This window comes from Pseudophryne corroboree, chromosome 6 (genome assembly GCF_028390025.1).
Source record: "Pseudophryne corroboree isolate aPseCor3 chromosome 6, aPseCor3.hap2, whole genome shotgun sequence".
In the NCBI taxonomy this organism is placed as follows: Eukaryota; Metazoa; Chordata; class Amphibia; order Anura; family Myobatrachidae; genus Pseudophryne; species Pseudophryne corroboree.
The window spans coordinates 492,647,985-492,658,928 of NC_086449.1; the positions used below are offsets into that span (position 1 = coordinate 492,647,985).

Genomic DNA, 10,944 nt, shown 5'->3' on the forward strand with positions numbered 1-10,944 from the left:
ATTCACACTAGGGTCAATTTTGTTGGGAGTAAATTAACCTACCAGGATTGTGGGAGGAAACCGGAGTACCCAGAGGAAACCCACGCAAGTAGGGGGAGAATATACAAACTCCACACAGTTAGGGCCATCGTGGGAATAGAACCCATGACCTCAGTGCTGTGAGGCAGTAATGCTAACCATTACACCATCCATATTGCCCCAGATAATATTTCCCTCCAGTATGGAAAACATTTTCTAAATATTAGTGGAAGGGTACTACATGACATATCACGCTTATAAGTACACCTGTAAATGTGGGGTCCCTCCATCAAACAATGTGGCCCCCTTAGCAGCTATTATCTAGTGATCAATTCACCAGGCAATGTCTCTCCCAGTGCTGCTGGAACTAATCGTTTTACATAGATTAGGAAAGTGCACTTGTGCCTTATGTTTGTGCCGATGTGCACACATACATGGGGGCACACTGTCTTGAAAGAGAAGCCCTTTAGTGATCATAAGATAATAACTGAAACAGTACACAAAAAATAAAATCTACCACAGATGGGAGGAACTAAAGCTCATATCTCCCCCATCTTGTGTCAAATAAAAAAAGTTGGCCCACACCATTGCAGTGGTTTCCTAGTTTATAAAATGGTAGGATTGTTGGGCTACAACATTCTTCCTACACATAGTACGTATTTACATTTAAATAATGAAAACTTTAAAAAATATATAATTTTCCCTTTATTCATTTGGAAAGGTGGATTATTGGTGAAACAAGAACCATAATGCACTGTACTTCTTTGTGCTGTTTATAAGAAGACGAGGGGAAAAAAACAAGTTTATTCTTTGTTCTCTTTCTTGAAATTTCAATTTAAAAAAACACTTTTTTGCCCATCTGGGTTAAAAAGGGGATAGAGCCGCTGAAAAAAAATCTTGAATGCATTGACTAAAGCAAAAAAGAAATAAAATTAATCCAGCTATTGATCTATTCTGAAAATGTTAACATGAAACTATTTTGTCTATGTTCTAGTATGGCTACCAATCGATCATAGCTGTAATTTAGAAGCTATGTTTTAGTGAGTATTTATTGTAAGAGTTAGTCTCAAAGTACTAGGGCTGCTTTTTCCTTGCTGAAAGCTTACAGTAGATACTGTAGAGGCCTGCAAGCACAGCTGCTTGTATTTAAGCATACCATACAGACATAAATACTGTAAGGCTTGATCTCCACTTTTGTACAGGGTTACGTTTATCAGAAACAGAACACAGTTTTTAGCTATTACAGCCAACATAAACAAAACCAGTATGAGGCTTTCCAGCCAGAGGGTTATGAAATAAAAGTGAATTTATTCTTAACTTTACATGTACATTAATGTTAAGCAGTTATTGCTTGTTTCAGTAATACTAATGAATATGATCCTCCAAAATCTTTCTACAATTTGTTAATACCTTTAAGAGCCTAAGGGGTACATTTACTAAGCAGTGATAAGAGTGGAGAAGTGAGCCAGTGGAGAAATTTCCCCATCAACCAATCAGCAGCTCTGTATCATTTTATAGTATGCAAATTATAGATGTTACTTCAGTGCTGATTGGTTGCCATGGGCTACTTCTCCAGTGGTTCACTTCTCCACTCTTATCACTGCTTAGTAAATGTACCCCTAAAACTGGTCATCAAATTAAAGCTGATTAAGTACAAAGAAAGATTCTAGTTAAATTGCATTTGTTTCCGATTGCAAACCAAGGAATATGGGAATTACACATACAGTATGATGTGAGAGGTACTGTAAGGACTTGACACAGGCAGGTGGCAGCATTGTCTTTCTTTTCCTGTTGTGTTGTTTACTCTGGAACAACATAGTAGTGTACAATATGCAGTCAGATAGTCAACACCGAATTGTAGGGTTAGAGTTATGGTGCCCAGAGGCAGAACTCTGGGAGGCAACGGAGTCATCTGCCGCCGGGCTCCTGCTCTGCAGGGGGGCACCGCTCCTCCCATTCTGTGACACCATTGAATTAAGTTAATTGATATCTGTCGCTGTCTTTTCAGTGGCCGACTTCCTCACTGGTCCCTGCACCTTACAAATCACACCCTCTTTATTATACTGAATATACACATTTTACAAGGGTCACACCCAGGATTGGAAACCACGACCTATTACACTGGAAGCAGTCACCTTACTGATGAAGCTGTTTGCTCCTGTATAGGAAATATGAGAATTTTAACTATATGAAGATACTTCTCGGACAATTACACGTAACTTTATATAGTTAGAATTCTCATGCTTCCCATACAGGAGCAAATAGCTCCATCAGTAAAGTGTCTGCTGTCAGTGTAACAGGTCATGGGTTCTAATCCTGGGTATGACTGCTAAGAATTGTGTGATTTAAAATAAAAGACAATTAAATGTATAGATACAGTATATAAAAAATTTTAAGAACACTACACACACACACACACACACACACACGCATACATTTATTTATCTTAATATAGGAAATATGGGGGGCACCAATATTTATCTTGCCTCCGGGCAACTGGGACGAACTTATGCCACTGATGGTGCCCATACACTAATGAGATAATCGGTGCTATTCTTCGATTTCGACCACATCTGTGAGAGAAATCGAAGGATTATATGCACATTTTAGGTACCTTGAGACGCGATGCGCGGGCACGCCGGTCGAATATCGCGTCTCAAGATATTATGTGCTGCACTTAATATTTCTCGCATCGCAGTGCGATCGCATGTGGTTTTAAGCCCACATGAGATATATCGCACTGCGATGTGCGATGGGTACCCGCCGGGAGCGGCCAGAAGCCGCTCCCACTCGGCGGTGACATGCCCATCACGTGATTACCATGCGATCTATCGCATGATCGCATGGTAATCACTTTGGCAGTTCAGGTGCGATTTCATCTCAGCTGAACTGCCAGCGATGTCGTGTCACAGGGCATCGCACAAGTGTATGGCCAGCATTAGATTAGTTATAGTTAAGACTGTGGTTAGGGTTAGCCTTAGATGTGGGTTAAACTGGGGAGAGGCAGTGGGTGATAGACAGTGGACGATATGCAGTGGGAGATGCTGGAGAGAGACAGCGATTGACACTTGTGGGAGGCAGTCAGTTACAGACAGTGGGTGAGGCAGTAAGTGACGCAAGAAGAGGCAGTGGGAGACAGGCAGTAAGGTACACTGAGGGTAGGCAGTGGGTGACAGTCAATAGGTGATGCTAGGTAGAGGCAGTGGGTGACAGGCAGTGGGAGACATTGGGGAGAGGAAGTGGGAGATGCTGGGGAGAGGCAGTGGGTGATAGTGGGTAACTGGAACTTTGTGGGTCCCATAGCAAAATCTTGAATGAGCCCTCGCCCTGCCACTGTCACCCTTAGGGGAGCAGGAGAGAGAGAGAGAGTGAGGGGAGTGAGAGACAACAAGGGTATCAAGTGGAGAGAGAGAGAAAGATAGGAGCAAGAAGAGATATAGAGAGAGAGGGGGTCAGGGAGAGAGAGGGTTTCAAGAAAAAGGGAGAAGTTAGAGAGAGAGAGGGTGTCAGGGAGAAAGAAGGTGTCAGAGAGAGAAGAGGGAGGAGCAAGGGAGGGAGGGGAGCAAGAGGTAGTAAGAGAGATAAAGAGTGTCAGGGATGGAGAGAGAAAGAGGGTAGCAAGAGATAGTAAGAGAGTGTCAGAGAGAGAAAGAAGGAGAGTCAAGAGAGAGGGTGTCAGAGAGAGAGAGAGAGAGAGAGACAGTGTTATGGACAGAGAGAGTGTCAGGGAGAGAGAGAGAGAGAGAGAGAGACAGTGTTAGAAAGAGAGAGGGAGAAATAGTGTCAGGGAGAGAAATAGAGACAGTGTCAGGGAGAGAGCGACCCGGTATTTCAACCCCGGTAGTGCGCAGGGTTGAACTCATTGTAACATGAACCATAAAGGGTTAACTACCAAATCTGTGTGATTTATATGTCTCATGGCTAAAGACTGTGGTATATGGATCAACTGATTGATGTAGTTATGTGTACAGTCAGGTAAACTCAGTATTTGAGTGTATATCTGTGTATATATATATATTACTAAATAAAACTGGGTATAGCTAAGTAAGTATGTATTATAGGTATACAGCTGTAGATTGTATATGGGGTAGTATAGAGGTGTATACCCAATAATGTACTGCATAGACTTGTGTGGCTTGTTCCCTATACTGTAAAATCCTGAGGTAACCATGTCACATTGAGGTGGATTGAAAGGTGCCTATCACCTGATTGGAGGACTAGTGCCCTGGAATGTAACTTGGCACATGTGTATGCAGGTGACTCACGAGACCTCGGCGGGAAGGGACAGGGCCGCGCGACAAAATTCTGGATTATAAATAGACGAGCCCTCCGCTGCTTCAGGGTCTTTTTCGAGTGCGCAGCCCCTGAAGCTGGATCCCTCTCTCCTGTGCTGCTGAGCTATAGACTCGGTACAGGTACTGAATGGGAGGAGGAAGGCATCAGCGGGTGGTAGTGCACTGCAGGAGGAGCAGCGGGCTGAGCCAATGAGGACGGGGCCGGCATCTGAGGAGGCTGTCCCTAATGCAGAGTGACAGGCTGGGGGAGTGATAAAGACGCGGCTCCGGTGAATGGCTGAGGTGACGACGTGAGTAGTGAAGATACAGCTCAGCCGTCCCAGCGTGTTCTTGATGTTAGTGAGAGCCGGTCATCCCCTCAGCAGAAAGACTCCCCAGCGCCAGCTGTATCTTCTTCAGCCGGACTTCAGGACGAGCCGTGACACTGCCACTACTAGCTGACGAACCCTATGATTGAAGGTCAGCCAATGAGAGGGCTGTGGGCGTGGCTACACCGGATAACAGCGCGCAATTGGCTGGAGCTGATTGAGAAGTCATCAGAGGTCTGTGACAAACTTGCACGCAATCACTACACTTCATCACTCATAGACAGTAATACACCTGCAGTGCACAGGATCCCTACACCACTTATACTATTGATACCTCAAATATAACCTGAGGTATATAAACTGCTGAGGTTATTACTCATGTACTTACTATTAATAGGGAGAATGTTATATTCTTAAGGTATTTAAGTCCGGAAACTGCACAATTACCAGGACAATTGAGGTGTATTAGCAGAAAAGGGGTGGTCATGGATCCATAAGATCAGTCTAAAGACAAATAATCTGGTCTACAATACATTAAATAATATGTCACTACGTCTATGACATTCACATGGATAATGTACATCTAGTGACACCCAGTGGAGAAACCTGGAACTCTCAGTTATTATTAGCATTCAGTCATCTCAGGAATTCAACAGTGGATACAATTTGGATACAATAATATTTATGTATCTATAGGAGGAAACAGTTCTTGATACAAGTAACTTAATCATCCAAATAACATCTTTAGTCAGGAGAACTGTTATTTTACTCTTCTAGTTACCGGAAGGATTTACATCTTCAGTGGAGGATTTTCAGCCTTACAACACCTATATACTGGGAATGTTTATATATATGCATATATATATATCGATATATATCTAAAGTTACCATATATCTTTATATACTTTTTCGTGAATAATAATATGGATATAATAGGAATTAGTTTCATTTGGAGAAGGGGTGTAATGTAAACAATAGCCATAGGGTTTATGGTACTTGTGATCTCATTACAGTTATATAGAGTATTCACGACATAGTGAGGGTTAAAGTAATGGTGTAATATCTAGTTAATAATAATAATATAACAGATAGATGGTTAATATATTTTATTGCCAGTATACAATTAATGTAATGTTCTTTTTAGGTAGGGTTATAAGGAAATTGTAAGTACTGGGTATTGTAATGTAACAAAGAGCCTTATCTCACAGTAAAAGAAATTAACCAGTTACCTGTATTGTGGTATTGTGTTTCACTTACCTTGAAGTTCGGAAGAGTGACGGGGATCCAGGGAATACAGGTAAACTATTATTGTAGCAGGAATACCAGTACCCTTGATTTAGAGGTTTTCCCAATCTTACCTCGAAAACCATATATATATGTATGTATATATATATATATATATATATATAGATAAAACGAAATTGGGTGGAGGCACTTAAACTAATTTATTGAACCTTATAATAATTACACAGAGGGATCGTATTGTATTGGTACTGTGATATACCATATTTCCCTTTTTAGAATAACCCGGGGTTACATTTGGAGGCACTGCTGAGATCGTTTTGTGAGCTACTCAGGGATAAGTGAAGCACAGTAGCCAAAATGACCCAATATACAAGGAGTGAAGCCTTTGATTGGTGTGTAAGGAAGGGAGTAACTCCCGAAAGGAGTTTTGTATTGATGGGGGATCTCACAGACACCACTGATGGTACAATTATGACCGAGATGTAATTTCTTTTTGGGGTAAAGCAACCAAGAATTGTTGATAAACAATTCAGGGAAAGTGGAGAGATGTGTGCTGTATTAATAACTACTAGTAATGACTTAGAATCTGAGTTGCTTCCAAAAGTGGTGGCTGTGAGATCTAATCCAGAACGCAGGTGGAAAATTACATGGCCTGAAAAGGACTGTAGTGAAGGGGCGGCTGAACCATTAATTGTGGGTGACATATCTTATCCAGCTAGTGGAGATCCCTCTGCAGCTATGGGAGAGGGTAGTCCATCACAGGGCATTGAAGAAAAATTGGGAAATCAATTAGAGGTTATAGCTGATAAAGTAGTACATCAATTAGAACGGTGGCACTATGAGGGTAGTTATAGGCGATTAAGGCTTTTTTCAGGGATATTTCCTGTGCCTACTGGCGAAGAACCTTATGAGGCCTGGAGGGAGGCAGCGATACAGCAGTCTGAGGAGTGGCACTGCCCCGATCATATAAAGAAACAAAGGATAGTAGAGAGTTTACGGGGACCCGCTATGGGAATTATTCAAGCCACTAGGAAAAGTAATCCTGGGGCTGCTGTGGCTGACTACTTTCAGGCCTTAGAATATACATATGGGACATTGGAGGATGTAGGGGATTTGGTTGCCAGATTCCATCATACTTATCAGGAGATAGGAGAGAAGTTATCCCAGTATGTATATTATAGACTGGATAAATTAATTCATAAAATCGTAGATAAAGGAGGGTTAGCTCCCGCTGAAATAGATAGTAACCGCTTGAAACAATTAATTAGGGGAGCATTAACAACTGACCCTGTAGCTCAGCGGTTGCGTTGTACCACTTTATTATTAGGGAGTCTCACCCTTAATGATTTAATTAAGGAAATTACACAGGAAGAAGCTCTAATCGCTAATAGGGAAAAGACTCATGCAAAAGCTGTTAAAGTGGTGGTACCCTCCCCTGAGGCTCCAGGGTTGAGGGAAGATAAGTTAGTTACATTGGTAGTGGAACAAAATAAGAAAATAGATCAGCTTATTCTTGCTTTAAATCAAAGGGTGGTACCCTCCAGCATTACTTCCAGTAATTCATCTAGGGGGTTTAACAGTAGCAGGGGAAATTTTAGGAGAGGTGGAAATTTCATAAGCAGAGGGTGTTTCCGATGTGGACAGTTAGGACATAGAGCAGTGGAATGTTCTATAGACTGGGGAATGAATGAAGTGGGAACTAACGTTCAGTCAAATAATTCCTCTCATCAGGGAAACGATGGTGGGAGATTGGCGGGCCCCTCGCCGTCTCCCAGAAATTAGATGTAGATTCAATGGGGAGTGCCCAGGGGAGTAGTTCCATTCCGGATGGTATGATAGGACCCGCTCCACGGGTGGTAGTTAAATTAAATGGACATCCATGCCCTGTGTTGTTGGATAGTGGGTCCCAGGTGTCCATTATATTCGAGCATTGGTATAGACATTATCTCTCTGATGTCCCTATCATGCCCCTGGAAGGACTGGTAATTTGGGGATTGAGTGAACAGAAATACCCTTATTTAGGGTATGTGGTAGTCAACATAGAGTTTCCTGAGGGATTTATGGGTGTGTCGGAGCCATTACCTCTAATTGCTCTGGTATGCCCGGAATCCCCAGGTGATAAAACAGTAATGCCAGTGATCATTGGGACTAATGCTCATCTATTTAGGGTTCTCAGTGATTGGTGTATAAAAATGTATAGGGAAGCGACTGCTAATACTATTGCAACTTGCCATGAAAAATACCGGGACGGGGAGTCTGAGCACAGAGATTCCTCACTGGCTCAGGGTCTGTCCATCGAAGACTTGACCAAATGTTTCCAGGGGAGTGACATTGGGTTGGTAGAACAACATAGTTTATGTGAGGAATTGATGAAACGAAAGCATGTCTTTTCTCTTGGGGAATGGGATTTAGGAAAAGCACAAGGTGTGGAACACTGTATAAAGCTGACTGATGAGACTCCTTTTAGGGAGAGGTCCCGCAGACTTGCTCCAGCAGATTTCGATGATATCCGACAGCATCTTCAGACTCTCTTGGAAATAGAGGTTATTCAACACTCTGAAAGTCCATATGCATCCCCTATCGTAGTGGCCCGTAAAAAGAATGGAACAATTAGAATGTGTATTGATTATCGCACACTTAACCAACGCACTGTGTCTGATCAGTACACAGTTCCTAGGGTAGATGAGGCACTGGACTGTTTGCAGGGGAGTCAGTGGTTCACTGTGTTGGATCTTCGGAGCGGGTATTACCAAATACCTATGAGTCCCCAGGATAGAGAAAAGACTGCTTTCATTTGTCCTTTGGGTTTCTTTGAATTTTTGAAGATGCCCCAGGGAATCAAGGGTGCCCCGGCCACTTTTCAGAGAACCATGGAGCAGACGGTGGGTGATATGAATTATCGTGAGGTATTAGTTTATCTTGATGATATTATTGTGTTCGGGTCCTCTCTGCAGGAACATAACCACCGTCTGCTCAGGGTACTGGACAGATTATTAAAGAAAGGTTTTAAACTTTCTGTGGACAAATGCAAGTTCTGTCTGCCCTCTGTGACTTATTTGGGACATGTGGTAAGTCGACAGGGTATTTCTACCGATCCAACAAAAGTTGAAGCGGTGAATGATTGGCCAAGACCCACGAAATTAAAGGAGTTACGATCTTTCCTCGGATTTTGTGGGTACTATCGTCGCTTTGTGCCCTATTATTCCGTAATATGTCGCCCTCTCACTGATTTAACCAAGGGGTATCCGCCTGTTGGTAAAATTACAACTGCCACATCAGGTAAAAAAAAGGGATATTTTAAACCATCTGAAGAGTTTGGGGATAGATGGAACTATGAGTGTGAAGAGGCCTTCCTCAAATTAAAATGGAGTCTTACTAATGCTCCTGTATTGGCTTATGTGGACCCCACTCTGTCTTATACCTTACATGTGGACGCATCCTTTGATGGTCTCGGAGCAGTGTTGTACCAAACTCATGAAGAAAAATTAAAGCCTGTATCTTATATCAGTCGGGGATTGTCCAATAGTGAGAGGAAATATCCTGTACACAAATTGGAATTTCTTGCTCTTAAATGGGCTGTGGCTGATAGATTTCATGAGTATCTGTATGGGGCAAGCTTTGAGGTGTTCACTGACAATAATCCTCTGACCTATGTGCTTACCACCGCTAAATTAGATGCCACAGGGCACAGGTGGTTAGCTGCTTTGTCTATCTATGATTTCAAGATTAAATATCGCCCTGGCATCAATAACATAGATGCAGATTCATTGTCTAGATTATATAGAATCGAGAGTGAAATAGATAGCTCTGAGTGGATTGAAGTTCCTGCAACAACCATCAAGGGATTGTGCTTTAACATCCCATGTGTAATGGCACAGAGTGGGGAATGCATTAGTGCCCTTGGAGCTTCTGACAAGGCGTTACCTTTGGCCTATTGTTGGTTTAGCCAATTGGAATTAGGGGATTTGCCACATATAGGTAAAGACAAAATTCGCATGGATCAACGAAATGATCCCGATATCTCTGTTGTCATACTCTGTCTTGAGTCTGGTCGTGCTGACTGTGTTGCAAGTTCTCTGACACATGCATCCAAGTTATTGATGCGGCAGTTAAAGCAATTGACTATGAAGAATGGAATATTGTACCGTGAATCAGTTAAATCCAATGGAAAGTGCAAATTACAATTGGTTACTCCACAGTGTTATAGAGAAACTATTTTGAAAGCATTACATGATCAGCATGGCCATCTTGGGGTAGAAAAGACAAAGGGACTGATAACTGACCGGTTTTACTGGCCCTTGATGGAGCAGGATATTGAAAACTACTGTAAAACCTGTGGTAGTTGTATTTTAAGGAAGACTCTCCCCACTAAGTCCGCTTCTCTTGTTAATTTCCAGAGCAATGGTCCCATGGATCTAGTATGCATTGATTATTTATCACTGGAAACATCACCTGGGAAGGAATGTAACATACTTGTAGTAACGGATCATTTCACCCGTTATGCCCAGGCTTATGTTACTTGTGATCAAAGAGCCGTTACAGTAGCCAAAACTTTATGGGAGCGGTTCTTTGTTCACTATGGTTTACCAGCCCGATTGCACTCCGATCAAGGGCGGGATTTTGAAGGGAAAGTTATTAGGGAGCTCTGTCTGTGCTGTGGGATTAAGAAATCCCGGACTACCCCTTACCATCCACAGGGTAACCCTCAGCCAGAGCGTTTTAACCGCACCTTGCTTGATATGATGGGCACCTTGGACCCCATGTGCCACACTCAGTGGAGTAAAAGGATATGTTATCTAGTACATGCCTATAATTGCACTAGGAATGAATCTACTGGGTACTCCCCATATGAATTGATGTTTGGGCGGGAAGCCCGACTGCCCATAGATGTTTCATTAGGACTTCCCTCCCGGGATGCTGATGGACAAACACACACTCAGTATATAACTAAATTACGTAAAGAGCTCAGATATGCACATAAGTTAGCTCAGGAAGCTTCCAGAAAAGCTGGGGTACAGAATAAAATCAGATATGACTTGCGAATAAATGAAAATGTATTAAGCATAGGAGATAGAGTG

At 42.4% G+C, this 10,944-nt stretch overlaps 1 protein-coding gene across 1 annotated transcript; it reads left to right on the top strand.

Moving 5' to 3' along the window:
• Positions 1–6,412: 6,412 nt before the first annotated feature.
• On the top strand, positions 6,413–7,648 carry LOC134934608 (paraneoplastic antigen Ma3-like). Its single transcript, XM_063930005.1, has one exon. The coding sequence runs from the start codon at positions 6,413–6,415 to the stop codon at positions 7,646–7,648; it is 1,236 nt and encodes a 411-aa protein (XP_063786075.1).
• The last annotated feature ends 3,296 nt before the right edge of the window (positions 7,649–10,944 follow it).

Bases quoted from the DNA above. Each gene is read 5' to 3' on its own strand.
- LOC134934608 (XM_063930005.1), top strand. From the start codon at position 6,413: ATGTGTGCTGTATTAATAACTACTAGTAATGACTTAGAATCTGAGTTG.